The 14,841-nt window shown below is 35.3% G+C and overlaps 2 protein-coding genes across 2 annotated transcripts in view; both read left to right on the top strand.

Annotated features, from left to right (window-relative positions):
- DST (dystonin) overlaps window positions 1-14,841 on the top strand; it is a 447,950-nt gene that overhangs the window by 293,358 nt on the left and 139,751 nt on the right. The window contains 4 exon segments of the mRNA XM_008572189.1: window positions 257-355; window positions 10,238-10,366; window positions 12,654-12,742; window positions 13,709-13,844. Of these exon segments, the coding sequence (XP_008570411.1) occupies window positions 257-355; window positions 10,238-10,366; window positions 12,654-12,742; window positions 13,709-13,844 (453 nt within the window).
- On the top strand, window positions 3,435-10,129 carry LOC103590067 (plectin-like). The gene is made up of 3 exons (XM_008572185.1): window positions 3,435-3,810; window positions 3,897-6,611; window positions 7,156-10,129. The coding sequence occupies exons 1-3, from the start codon at window positions 3,754-3,756 to the stop codon at window positions 9,055-9,057; spliced, it is 4,674 nt and encodes a 1,557-aa protein (XP_008570407.1). The 5' UTR covers window positions 3,435-3,753; the 3' UTR covers window positions 9,058-10,129.

Genomic DNA, 14,841 nt, shown 5'->3' on the forward strand with positions numbered 1-14,841 from the left:
CTTTATTCAAGATCAGTTATTAACTGCAGAGATAAATAAATGCACTTCATGATTAAATGTAGAAGAAACTTGTCCTTTAGAATGGTTTGCATGACAGTTACAAGCTCATTTCTACCAAGTTACCATTTATTACTGGGGAGTTAAGTGCTTCACTGTTCCAAAACCTAGTTAATATTGTAACTATTCCTCAGAGTTCATTCAACTTTTTAAGGGCAACTGGAAGTTATGTTTTTATTTTTTTTTTTCTTACTTGTAGTTCATGGACCTACGGACTCGGTACACTGCTCTAGTCACTCTCATGACACAATATATTAAATTTGCTGGTGATTCATTGAAGAGGCTGGAAGAGGAGGAGGTAAACATTAACAGTGAACAGCTAAATGAAAAGGAACTAGACATGAGCATGAACTACAGTGTGTTTGGGAGAGCAAAAAAGATTTCATGATAAATTACGTGGCTGATAGCTAATATACAAGCAATAATTTAGTTATAAAATTACAATGAAAATTAGTGAAGGCCTAGGATTTTTGTTGGTTCTTAAGATTCTCTCAAATATAAAAGCATTTGAAAATTTCACTTCAGGTGTCTAATATGATAGGGTTAATGTCCCAAGTGTTTCTATTTAAATTATGAAACATTTACAGTTTGGCAGAATTTTTTTTAGCTTACCCGCACCTGAGAAGTATACTTCTTCGAAGTATAGTTACTGCTGTTATGATGTTAACAGAAAATCTACATGAACACATTTGCATTATGCATTTTAAATTAATTTACATCTTCAGGGCATTAAAATTATTATAATTAATAAATATACTAAAAAAACATTAACTTAGAAGCAGTAGGTGTTTCTACAAAACAATGCTACTTTTAAAGAATTTTTGTTTTTGACAAAAAGATATGGTGCATGGTTTAAAAAAAAAAAAAAGTACCATTCTGACTTGGAGGACTTTTGCAGCTTTGACTCTGCATTTAAAAATTATATTCAGAAATAGGAAAAATAGGGAATTACTTATAAAAATGAATTGTCATAAAGGCTACACTGTATCTTATCTTGAAGGGATTATTCTATGCTCTATTATCTTAATATATGCTTTCTATTTCTAACATCAGAACAGACAAAAATAGTAGACTGAATGGTGAATTGTGGGGTATTTAACCATTTTAAATTGGACTGTTGAAATTCTGAAGGTTATTATATGTGGTGTAACTCTTTTTATATGAGAGAACCCAAACAATCTACTAGTTACTTTCTTAGTTTCTAAAAATGTGACTGCTTTTGTAAACTATTTTAGTCTGTTCAGAGTTAACAGTTTTCTGCAACTAAATCACTAACATAGCTGACTGCAAAACTTTATAACCAGCTTCTTTTTGTACTTAGAAAGGAAAACTGGAATATTTGTGACCATTTTAATAATTGGTCATGCACCTCTCATCTATGAAAGAACATCCATAATTTTTTAACATTTTTAGTTTTTGAGAGATCTTACTTCATTTTAAATGGTATGTAGATCTTTTAAATTGTATATAAAGTAGTTAAATGTAAACTAAAATAATTTAAGTTCTTTTCCTTTCTTAGAGTGTATATCTCATTATACCTATATGGGCCACTTTGCTGAAATTATCTGATGATGCAGCATACTAGAAGTTGATAGAAAGAAAAAACATTTCAAAAGGCCTAAAATATATACAAATTATTATTGTCTTCCTCTGAAATGTCAAAAATTTATAGTGAATTGAAAATCAGAACAATATAGTTATGGAAGAATATGCAAAGACTATAATTTAAAATAGATAAGAAAATCACTACTTAAGTAACATATTAATGGAATGTCTTGGAAAAGTTATATAGCTCAGTTTTTAGACTCAAAAGAAACTGAGTTTCGAAGACCCACATGATAAACCTTGGTCTGAGAGCATAATTTTTCTATAATAAACATAAAACCAAAGATAGACGAAAGTTAATTTCAGAAGTACCAAATTAGTTAGAGAAATATTAGTAGAATATCTGTAATGGATATTAGATGTGATAAAGAGATTCTTTAGTCTATGTTGAGAGAAAAATACATTAAATATTAATCACTGAGAGAGCAAAATACATTAAATATTAAGCACTGGGGAAAATTTAGAGAAAACCTGAGGAAGTTACTTTTATATGAATAAGTTTGAGATATATAAGAAAGCAAATCAGCATTGGACTAAAGTATTCCTAATTTTTCTAGTATTCACTAAAAATTTCAGAGTTATCCAGACAACATGAGATTATTAACAAATCACTAAAATGACTCTAATTAAGGTACTGAGGGTTCAACAACAGACATTTTTTTCTGAGGGAGTTTTCATTTTCTTAAACCTCAGAACATGACCAAGGAAAAAAAGGCTCAAAACTCCTTAGCAATAGCTAAGTTTTAAAAGACATTTGATAAGGAACTGAGAAAAAGACACTCTTAGAAATAATCTATTCAAAAAATATTGAAAACTTAATATTTAAATAGGTAAAATGCTTCAGAACCACTAAGAATTGACACTGATACCAAAGTCAAAAAATAGAGCAATGAGCATAGCAGATTGTGATGAGACCTGTTTCTATGGAAATTCTTACTAAGAGACATATTTAGGCAAGCACAGGAAACAACTGAAATTCTCATCAAAATTATTGGGGATCAAGAAATTACAGGAAGCAAAATAAGATGTATGGTCTATAATAAAAATTAAATCTTAAAATTCCCCAAAACTTCTCAATGAAAACAAATCTGCTATCTAAAATAATCTCTACTCCTGTTTAAATTGTCTCTAATTGTGGTAATTTCCAGTTGATGATATGAAACTAACAACATTATGGTATTAATAAAGAGAAATTAAGTTGTGATTATAAACTAACCCCAATCATGTAGTTCTATAGTCAATGTAAACTGTATTCCTCCCAGCTGAGATTGATTCTATCATCAGTAGAGTAAAAAGGTTTTCTTATATCTTGTTCTATAAATTGGAGCTAAATCCCTAAGTATACTTTAAAAAGCATTTATATTTAACAAATATCTTTATATTTATGGAGTATCTAAAGGTACTTGTCAAGGTGGATTCACATGAGGCATGTCATTAACAACAACAGCAAAATGTGTGAGTATATGAAGCACATCTTTTCTAAAGCCAGTAGGGACTATAGCTGCCTTTGCATTAGCAGTTCTGATTATAATTGTGACAATATGGCAAGTATAGATAAGTAAGGAATTTGACTTTAGAAGTTTCAAGTTTTTATATAATTTTCCTCCTTTCTCTTGTTGAGTATTATTTTCCAGTTTGGCTCTCTGTTCTAAAGTTCTGTGTTTTGTTTCTTTAACCATAAAACATGGGAATGTAAGTGTCATTTTACATTTCCATCAGGCTGGATGTTGAAAACTACATTTTTTGGTATCATTCAGATCCCATATGCTGTATTTTCTTCTTGGCTTGTAGGACTAAGTCACGTGCAAGAGCAGAAAGTGCACTGTTGTGAGAGTGCCAGTTCCTGCTTGTCACTCACCCATTGTGCGAGGTTGCAAACTTAATCTCCCTGTATCTCAATTTCCTTATCTGTAAAAGGTTGGGGTTGTGCTGTATGTTTTGTAAGGTCTCTTCTTTCTATAACAATCTGAGCTAGCTAATTTTTAAAATAAAATTATTCCTGAGAGACAAAGAAAGATTCTTCAGAAAACCTGTCATGAAGGGTATTCTGTCTTCTGCTGACTTTCTGAAGCTTCCTCTCTGAAGAAGGTGATGCTGCTGGTGGTAGTGGTGATGGTGCTTGTTCTGCATTTGGGTTCACTTGGTTTTGTAAGTACTTTTATGAACATTGCTTCAGATTTTGTAGGATAAACTTGAATAGAATGGGTTTGACACTTTCAAAACATCTCTTGTAGATTAAAAGGTGTAAGGAGACTTCTGAACATGGGGCGTATTCAGATCTGCTTCAGCGTCAGAAGGCAACAATGATTGAGAATAGCAAACTTACAGGAAAGATAAGTGAACTGGAAAAAATGGTAGCCGAACTAAAGAAACAAAAGTCCCGAGTAGAGGAAGAACTTCCAAAGGTCAAGGAGGCTGCGGAAAATGAATTGAGAAAGCAGCAGAGAAATGTGGAAGACATCGCTCTGCAGAAGTTAAGGGCTGAAAGCGAAGCCAAGCAGTACCGCAGGGAGCTCGAGACCATCGTGAGGGAGAAGGAAGCTGCGGAACGGGAACTGGAGCGGGTGAGGCAGCTCACTATGGAGGCTGAGGCCAAAAGAGCGGCTGTGGAGGAAAACCTCCTGAATTTTCGGAATCAGTTAGAGGAAAACACCTTTACAAGGAGAACACTGGAGGATCATCTTAAAAGAAAAGATTCAAGTCTTAATGATTTGGAGCAACAAAAAAGTCAGTTAATGGAAGAATTAAGAAGAAAGAGAGACAACGAAGAAGAACTTTTAAAGCTGATAAAACAGATGGAAAAAGACCTTGCTTTTCAAAAGCAGGTAGCAGAGAAACAGTTGAAAGAGAAGCAGAAAATTGAATTGGAAGCAAGAAGAAAAATAACTGAAATTCAGTACTTGTGTAGAGAAAACGCATTGCCACAGGCTGCGTCCTGCAGAGCAATAGCAGGTCTTCAGAAAGAGCATGACCAACAGAGAGCAGAAGAACTCAAACAGCAGGTAGATGAGCTGACAGTGGCTAACAGGAAGGCTGAAAAAGACATGAGGGAGCTGCAGTATGAGCTTAACTCCCTCCAGCTTGAGAAAACTTCATCTGAGGAAAAGGCTCGTTTGCTGAAAGAGAAACTGGATGAAACAAATAATACACTAAAGTGCCTTAAGTTGGAGTTGGAAAGAAAGGATCAGGTAGAGGAAAGGTATTCTCAGCAACTCAGAGAACTTAATAGGCAATTGAACCAAACCACAGATAAAGCTGAAGAAGTCATGCAGGAGGCTAATGATCTCAAGAAAATAAAGCATAATTATCAATTAGAATTAGAATCTCTTCATCATGAAAAAGGGAAACTGCAAAGAGAAGTAGACAGAATCACTAGGGCACATGCTATAGCTGAGAGGAATATTCAGGATTTAAATTCACAAGCTGTTTCTTTTCAGGATGAGAAGGAATTCGAAAGAGTACGAATGTGCCAGAGAAAATCAGATCACCTAAAAGAACAATTTGAGAAAAGCCACGAGCAGTTGCTTCAAAATATTAGAGCTGAAAAAGAAAATAATGAGAAAATCCAAAAGCTTAATGAAGAATTGGGGAAAAGTAATGAGCACGCAGAAATGTTGAAACAAAAAGTAGATGAGCTTACTAGGCAGAATAATGAAACCAAATTAATGATGCAGAGAATTCAGGCAGAATCAGAAAATGTTGTTTTAGAAAAACAAGCTATCCAGCAAAGATGTGAAACACTGAAAATTCAGGCAGAGGGTTTTAAAGATCAGCTGCGCAACACAAATGAGCACTTACATAAACAGACAAAAACAGAACAGGATTTCCAGCGAAAAATTAAATGCCTAGAAGAAGACCTGGCCAAAAGTCAAAATTTAGTAAGTGAATTTAAGCAAAAGTGTGACCAACAGAACATCATCATCCAGAATACTGAGAAAGAAGTTAGAAATCTGAATGCTGAGCTAAATGCTTCCAAGGAACAAAAGCGACTTGGGGAGCAGAAAGTTCAGCTACAACAAGCTCAGGTGCAAGAGTTAAATAACAGGTTGAAAAAGGTGCAAGACGAATTGCACTTGAAGACCATAGAGGAGCAGATGACCCACAGAAAGATGGTTCTGTTTCAGGAGGAGTCTGATAAATTCAAACGTTCAGCAGAGGAGTTTCGGAAAAAGATGGAAAAATTAATGGAATCCAAAGTCATCACTGAAAATGATATTTCAGGCATTAAGCTGGACTTTGTGTCTCTTCAGCGAGAAAACTGCAGAGCTCAAGAGAATGCTAAGCTCTGTGAAACAAATATTAAAGAACTTGAAAGACAGCTCCAACAATATCGTGAGCAAATGCAACATGGGCAGCATGTGGAAGCAAATCATTACCAAAAATGTCGGAAACTTGAGGATGAGCTGATAGCCCAGAAACGTGAAGTTGAAAACCTGAAGCAAAAAATGGATCAACAGATAAAGGAGCATGAGCATCAATTAGTTTTGCTCCAGTGTGAAATTCAGAATAAGAACACAGCCAAAGACTGTGCCTCCAAACCAGATTTTGAGATGACAGTGAAGGAGTGTCAGCACTCTGGAGATCTCTCCTCTAGGAGCACTGGACATCTTCACTCAAGGGCCAGGTCTCCAATGTTGAGATGGACACAGGAACCACAGCAGTTGGAGGAAAAATGGCAACATCGGGTTGTTGAGAAAATACCAAAAGAAGTCCAATTTCGGCCACCAGGGGCAACACTCGAGAAAGAGAAAAGCCAGCAGTGTTACTCTGAGTATTTTTCTCAAACAAGCACCGAATTACAGATAACTATTGATGAGGCAAACCCTATTACAAGACTGTCAGAAATTGAGAAGATAAGAGATCAAACCCTGCACAATTCCAGACCTCCTGTTAGGTATCAAGATGACAAATATGAAATGGAACTGGTGAAGCTTTTGACACCCTTAGAGGTATATTCTGTGTTCTGAGACCTAATCAGATACTTAATGTCAATTTCCTCTTTTGTTTCCTTTCTCTCCTAGACTAAATTTTTAACAGTTTTGAGGGTGATTGGCTCTTTGTAGTTCTGACTAGAGAATAATGCTGTAATTTTTCTAGTGATTTATCTGAATCCTTGTTATAAATTGTCATGCTTTATTTTTTGAATGTTTGAGATTAAACACACACAGATGTAGTGAGAATATATTTTGAAAAATATGACTGTAAAAAAATACTAGAAGAACCAAACAGTTAACTTTAACTTCTAATATATTCTGTAGCCAAATTTCATCTCAGTCTTTTTTAAACTTTCATTTTAATACCTTTAATTATCATCTAAAGCAAACTTCAGACTCTCAAAATCATATTCCTTATTCCTAAACTCTCTTTGGTTTGAAATTTTTCTTCATTTCTCTTATCTTTCTAATTCAAGGAATTATGTTTGGATTGAGAGTGGGTATTATGACATCATGTTCTTTAGGTGACTTTTTAATGTCTTATAAATTCCTATTACAGATAGCTAAGAACAAGCACTATGATATGCATACAGAAGTCACAACATTAAAACAAGAGAAGAACCCAGTTTCCAGTACGGAAGAATGGATGCTTGAAGGGTGCAGAGCATCTGGTGGACTCAAGAGAGGAGATTTCCTTAAGAAAGGCTTAGAACCAGAGACTTTCCAGAACTTTGATAGTGATCGTGCATGTTCCGTTAGGGAAGATGAATTTGAATTTCAAGGGCTCAGGCACACTGTGACTGCCAGACAATTGGTTGAAGCTAAGCTTCTGGATATGAGAACAATTGAGCAGCTGCGACTTGGTCTCAAGACTGTTGAAGAAGTTCAGAAAACTCTTAGCAAGTTTTTGACAAAAGCTACCTCAATTGCAGGGCTTTACCTAGAATCTACAAAAGAAAAGATTTCATTTGTCACAGCAGCCAAGAGGATTATAATAGACAAAATGATGGCTTTAGCATTTTTAGAAGCTCAGGCTGCAACAGGTTTTATCATCGACCCCATTTCGGGTCACACATATTCTGTTGAAGATGCAGTTCTTAAAGGAGTTGTTGACCCTGAATTCAAAATTAGGCTTCTTGAGGCAGAGAAGGCAGCCCTGGGATATTCATGTTCTTCTAAGGTATTGTCAGTGTTTCAAGCTATGGAAAATAGAATGCTTGACAGACAAAAAGGTAAACATATTCTGGAGGCTCAGGTTGCTACTGGGGGCGTCATTGACCCTGTCAAAGGCATTCGTGTTCCTCCCGAAATTGCCCTGCAGCAGGGGTTATTAAATAATGCCATCTTACAATTTTTACACGAGCCATCCAGCAACACAAGAGTTTTTCCTAATCCCAATAACAAGCAAGCTCTGTATTACTCAGAATTACTGCAAATGTGTGTATTTGATGTGGACTGCCAGTGCTTTCTCTTTCCATTTGGAGAGAGGGACATTTCCAATCTCAATGTAGAGAAAACTCATAAAATTTCTGTAGTAGATATTAAAACAGGAGCAGAACTGACTGCATATGAGGCTTTCCAGAGGAACTTAATCGAAAAAAGTATCTATCTTGAACTATCAGGGCAACAATATCAGTGGAAGGAAGCCACATTTTTTGAATCCTACGGGCATCCTTCCCATATGCTGATTGATACTAAAACAAGATTACAGTTCAATATTAATGAGGCTATAGAGCAAGGAACACTTGACAAAGCCTTGGTCAAAAAGTATCAAGAAGGCCATGTCACACTTACAGAACTTGCTGATTCTTTGCTGAGCCGGTTAGTTCCCAAGAAGGATGTGCATAGTCCTATCGCAGGGTATTGGCTGACAGCTAGTGGGGAAAGGATCTCTGTACTAAAGGCCTCCCGTAGAAATTTGGTTGATCGGATTACTGCCCTCAGATGCCTTGAAGCTCAAGTCAGTACAGGCGGGATAATCGATCCTCTTACTGGCAAAAAGTACCGAGTGGCAGAAGCTTTGCATAGAGGCCTAGTTGATGAGGGTTTTGCCCAGCAGCTGCGACAGTGTGAATTAGTAATCACAGGGATTGGCCATCCCATCACTAGCAAAATGATGTCAGTGCTGGAAGCCGTGAATGCAAATATCATCAGTAAGGAAATGGGAATCCGATGTCTGGAATTTCAGTACTTGACAGGGGGGTTGATAGAACCACAGGCTCACTCTCGGTTGTCAATCGAAGAAGCTCTCCAAGTAGGAATTATAGATGTCCTCATTGCTACAAAACTCAAAGATCAAAAGTCATATGTCAGAAATGTAATATGTCCCCAGACAAAAAGAAAGTTAACATATAAAGAAGCCTTAGAAAAAGCTGATTTTGATTTCCACACAGGACTTAAGCTGTTAGAAGTGTCTGAACCCTTGATGACAGGAATTTCTAGCCTCTACTATTCTTCCTAATAGGACCTGTTGAAAATAACTTTGTGCAGAGCACATGCCATCTGTCCAGAGCATGATGGTGTCTACTAAATATGCAGTTGAGGAATTGTGTAACACACTCAAAGCACCATTTATTTTTTGAGAGCTGGAAATCGCTGACTACTCAGAGGAGAATAATTTTGAAATTGAAAATAACAAAAGATTTACTGCCCTTAACATGGTTCCATTTAGCTTTGAGAATAGTTTTTGAACCTTGCCCGTACTAAAACCAGCATGTTTTGCCTAGAATATGGGATAATATGCTTGATGAATCCGACAAGTTCAGAGCATCATTTCTTCAGAACTTCCCTTCACTGACTAAATCCAGCCTGGTGTCAGCATTCCCAGTTACTAAATGATACATTGCAGTCACTGAAAGACAACTTCACAAAGCACCATGGAATCACAGAAAAGTTATAAATTTGTTCTCACATCCGTGAAACTGCAGTGTTTTAGATTACTTCAAAAAATGAAAAAGTTTTGCATTTTCCTGTATATAGGGGCCTTCTTTACATATTAAAATGTTTATCTACGACAGTCTTTCTAGCTAAGACTTTGGAATTAAAGAATCATCCTGTTTTTTGTCCAGAATAAATCTACACACTCCATATCATAAAGTTATGTAGTCTCATGCTGACAGATGTAAACATAAAAAGTTCCAAGAACAATGAAAATACAAGCTAGGATATGAACATTATGAATGTATTGTGTATTAGAGGAGGGGGAAGGATTTTTCTTCATTTCGTGTATTTTTCATAAGTGTGTAGACATTCTCTACTCTTTCAGTTTTCCATTGTTTCATACCTTTCTGTCAAGACAATCATGATTGTAATGCTAATGCAAAGGCAGCAATTCGAAGATCTTCTAGTGCCTCATGAATAAAGTTGAGTTTTTGTATTTGTCATATTGATGGAACAGCTGGGAGGTTAGACTGATCATTAAAGAATGTTTGTCACAGCTTTTTTTGCTACCATAAACATTTTGGAAGTACATCTGCTATGTGACATGGTAAACATGAATAAAATATCTCAGTAACCTGTGTGTGATGAAAAAACATTTTTATATTCTTGTTTTCTGTGGAGAGGCCACTTTAATTGTTCAGTCATTTACTAGAATGCACTTTTTTTTTTTTTTTTTTTTTTTAACCACTCACACCTGTCAGAAGTCACTGGAAGAAGAAAAGAAAGAGCATGTTGAAAAAGTCAAAGAATTGCAGAAATGGGTATCTAATATCAGCAAGACATTGAAAGATGGAGAGAAGGCTGGAAAATCTCCCTTCTCTAAGCAAAAGGTATTCACAGAGGTCATGGTTTAATAATAATAATAATGGGTAGAATTTACTGAGTCGATAACAGTCCACCTAACACAATGTTGAATTCTTTACCTTAATTTTCTCCATTTTTATAGGCAGTTATAATGCATATCAGAGAGATTAAGTAAATTGTTCAAGGAATCACTGTTAGTATATTGCAGAAGGTATCTCTGTCCAAAGCCTGAACTCTATATATTGGCCTTACTATAGGGAACTAATATGTTGTACTGCTTTTCCCAATAGTTAGACCTGCTTCCTGATGATTGTGATGAGAATTACATTGTGAAGAGCGGAGTCATTGTGTCTGAAGTAAATCTATGCACTCCTTATCATAAAGTCATGCAGTCTCGTGCTGACAGATGTAAACATAAAAAGTTCCCAGAACAGTGAAAATACAAACTAGGATATTAACATGTTTGAATATTGACTTCAGCTGTGCTTTTCTGGATCCTTTCTGTTTCATAGGAAGTGTCTATAGTCAGTCACTAGAAATTCTAGATTCTTTCCCTTACCCAAGTGAATTCTTTAGTCCTATGGACTATCTTCTGTATCCCAACTACTTCGCATGAGTTGGATGGCTACTGCCAATCTGACATGTTAGTGCTCCATGGTGTCTGTTGGACCATGCCACTGAAGCTCTTAGGACATTGGTAAAGTGTAATTATTGTATTGCTGCTGCTGGCGATAGCAATGGAATTGCTGCTGTATTTTTTTAAAAAATAAATTTCCATCAAGATAAAAAGTTTTTTTTTTCTCAAGGAAAATTTTTTCTGCACATCCTTCCTGCCCCTGCCTGACATTTGGAAATTTCAGAGTCTATCATCTAATCTCAGTGTTTAGCTCCCCCCTGTAGCTCTATATCAGTATTCACTTGTCATCAATTGTAACAGACATTACTGACATGATTAAATAGGGGGAAATGTCAGTGTCTTATCTAATTTTACTTAAAATGTGAAGCAAATGTACCTTATTTGGGTTTCCCACTTGGAGAAGTTTACATACCTGAGTATATACTTGACATATTCAATTGAAGTAAAGCTGTATTAGCTCACAGTCTTGCATACAATATATCATATAGTGTGGAAGAAATGAGAAGTTGGAAAGCATTTACATTTGGTGTTTAAACCAACAACCTTCCAAGTATACTTAATGCAAATAGTTAATTTAAAATAACTTCTTCCCCCCTCTCTTTTTTTTTTTCCTATCAAATAGGAGGACAACAAAAATAGGGACATAAGCCTTAGCAAAAATTTCTTGAGAGAACAAATTTATTCTTCTTTTTTAAAAAAATAAATTTCTTTTGAGAAACGTGGATTATAAACCTCTGGTATTTTCACATTCTGTATTTTTAACTTCTCCAAACAATTCTAGGTCAGATTTAGACGTAGCACATGTAAAAGTAGATAGATATTTTTTAAATGCAGATCGCGGCCTTAATTATAACTCTCTAAGAACACTCGATGGTTTCTCTGTTAAAGTTTCAGGTAATTGGATGTGAATAATAAGTATGTCCTTCAAAAGTCAATATGGCCTATAACCATGAGAAATAGAATTTAAATTGACTCTAAATAGAATACACAGGGGAAAAATGTATCTTTTCATTGGCCCATTTCCCATCATTTCTGTTCATTTAAGAGTGGCAGTTTCTGAAATAGGTTTTCAGAAGTGACACAGTGAGGGATCAGGGAAAAGATCCAGCGAGAAGACCTTTTGCTTTTCCTCAAACACCAGTTTTATTTCTCTGTCACAGGTGACTTTTACAAGGGAGGGTCTTAGCATTAGAAATCTTGATCTGCAAACCTACAGATTGATACTTGCATCATAATTTTTTCAAAAGGAGGATTATACCTAGAAGCTTGGGGGAAGGAAGAGACTCTTTGGAAGTAGTGGTCAACATTCATGCATCTTTTTGTATACTTTTTGAAGAACAGCATTGGGCTGGTGCTAAACCACCTCTGGTCACCTAGGTGTTAAGGCCACCTTCATTCATGGTTAGGCTGGGACAAATGCAAGAATCACGTAATGTTGTATTATTTCCTCATGAAAATGATGGAATTAAGGAGCTTTCCTTAATTATGTATTCTAGATGAAGTATTCTTCTTATCCAGGCTTGTAGACTGCTAATAACTGACAGGTTATTGACTTAGGTCACTCTGAAAGTAGACCCATCATTTGGGTCTTAATTAAAACTTGATTAGTTTTTAAAAACTAGTACTGTCTAGTACTTTTGAGAGGAGAGTTTGAATGTACCTTCTTTACCTTACAGATTTCCAATGAGGAAATATCAATGAAGAAGGAACAATTATCTGAAGCACTTCAAACCATGCAGCTTTTTTTGGCTAAACATGGGGACAAGTATGTTGTTTTCTTTAGCTCTTTTATTCAGAGTAAGGAGGTGTTCTTAAAAATGTTCAGCACAGCAGAAGGTGGTAAATTTTGAGATTTTAAAAATGGAACTCAAATTAATCACAGTTTACTTAATAATATAACACAAATTTAGTTAATTGTCTCCTTTAGTCACTGTTAGTCTTCATCACAACTCTGGAATGTACCTTTTACCACCATATATCACTGAAAAGAAAACAGGCCGAGAGAGGGTAAGAATTAATGGCCAGTGAGTAGAAGAGTTAAGACTCCAAGTCAAGTCTTAACACTAAGTAGTACTGAGACTTACTCTGTGGAAAATGTGGAAATACGTTCTTTATTTTCTTAGCTGAGACCTACGGCAAACAATTTCTCATAGTACTACACTTTTTGGAATAAAGCACTTTATATATTTTAGTCAATGCCTCAGACAAGGAAGGAATCCATCCTTTTCTTAAACCCTTTTTAGAAGTACCCTTTAGGATTATTTCAGAATGACTTGATATTGTACCTTAGAGAATCAGGTTAATTTCCTTGTAAATTTTCTCTTTGTTATCCTTCAGTTTAAACAAGTTTGATCTTGAGTAATGAATAGTAGCTTACTGTGCCTCTTTCATGTTGGGACTAACAATGGGATCTTTCTCTCTTTAGGTAACAGCAGTTGTTATTTTGGAAATTTGTATATGCTAGAGAGGTGCTGATATAATAGTTAATACTTTTTCCTTCAGTCCCTTTTTTGGGCAAGGGAAAAACTCCTTGATGTTTTTAGAGCCATTCTTAATTTTCATATACAGTCATACCAAAACCTGAGCAATCCATATGTGGAGCTATATTTTATTTTGTGACTGTGTGCTTATTTAGAAAAGTATTCTACTTTACAAAGTCATTCAGCCTAATATATCCTCTTTATCCCTTGAGGACGTGTATTACTCTTTTCATACTTTCTGGTTATTTTAGAATGACAGATGAAGAAAGAAATGAATTGGAAAAACAAGTGAAAACTCTTCAAGAAGGTTATAATTTATTATTTAGTGAGTCTCTGAAACAACTACAAGAATCACAAACCTTAGGAGATGTAAAGGTAGAGGAGAAGGTAATGTTATTTATTTAAACATGAGCCTGTTTCAAGATTCTTAGTTTTAGTGCATGACTGTGGAAATTTATGTCAATAATAAATGACCTTGGATTTTGTACATGGAAAAAACTTGGATAGAGTTTACTTAAATGTTTGGAGGTTTCAGTGTTGTTTATTAAATGCAATCTTACGCACGCTGATCATCAGTGTCTGACATATCTTAATAATCTCTGCCTTGCATGGTAAAATAAAAGAATCATTCATTTTTCTAACTTCTCTTTAAAATCCATTCTACTTGCTATTTTAGGATTTTTATTATATAAATATGATGTTATAAAATAGCCTGTGGGTCATCACCGAAGGTGACATTGATGTGTTTCGAAGTTGTTTGATTTTCAGAGATGCCCATGAGACTTATTTGACTCACACAAGGACATATGTTATAACAAGGATGCCCTTGCATCTTCTTAAAATATAACAAAAATTACTTAAAAATTGGCTGGTACTTAAACTTTTTAAACTTGACAGTACATATTAACATGTCCAACTCAATATTTAATATTCAAAAAGGTATCTTTATATTTAATTCTGTTACTATGGGAAATACTTTTCACACAGTTTGTCGCATATTGGGGGTACGTAACATTTTTTCTGGTTCCTTAGTTTTGACTGTCTTTGAGGAAGTCTGTATGCTGTAAACATCAATAGCATGGGGTTTGATACTCTCTTTCATGTCAGTAGACTCTAATCTCACCCAATTGCAGAAAGCATGATTTGCCTTCTAGGTTTGTGTTCTGTTTTCTCACTATCATCATCTACTCTGCTGTGTCCTCACTAACCTTGTTAATGTACACAATATTAAGTTTTCAATTCACAGATGCATGTTGTTTTCAAAGCTTTTATCACATCTTATGCTGTTGAATAGATCACTGACATAGATCACTTGTGCATTTGAGCTGCCTAACATTCACAGCACTGAATTGCTGCACTTTGGTAAGTAGAGGATTTTTATATT

This window comes from Galeopterus variegatus, unplaced genomic scaffold (assembly GCF_000696425.1).
Source record: "Galeopterus variegatus unplaced genomic scaffold, G_variegatus-3.0.2 Scaffold763, whole genome shotgun sequence".
NCBI classification, from domain to species: Eukaryota; Metazoa; Chordata; class Mammalia; order Dermoptera; family Cynocephalidae; genus Galeopterus; species Galeopterus variegatus.

Bases quoted from the DNA above. Each gene is read 5' to 3' on its own strand.
- LOC103590067 (XM_008572185.1), top strand. From the start codon at position 3,754: ATGCTGCTGGTGGTAGTGGTGATGGTGCTTGTTCTGCATTTGGGTTCA. The intron at 3,811-3,896 runs GTAAGTACTTTT...CATCTCTTGTAG, and splicing joins ATTTGGGTTCACTTGGTTTT to ATTAAAAGGTGTAAGGAGAC. The intron at 6,612-7,155 runs GTATATTCTGTG...TTCCTATTACAG, and splicing joins AGCTTTTGACACCCTTAGAG to ATAGCTAAGAACAAGCACTA.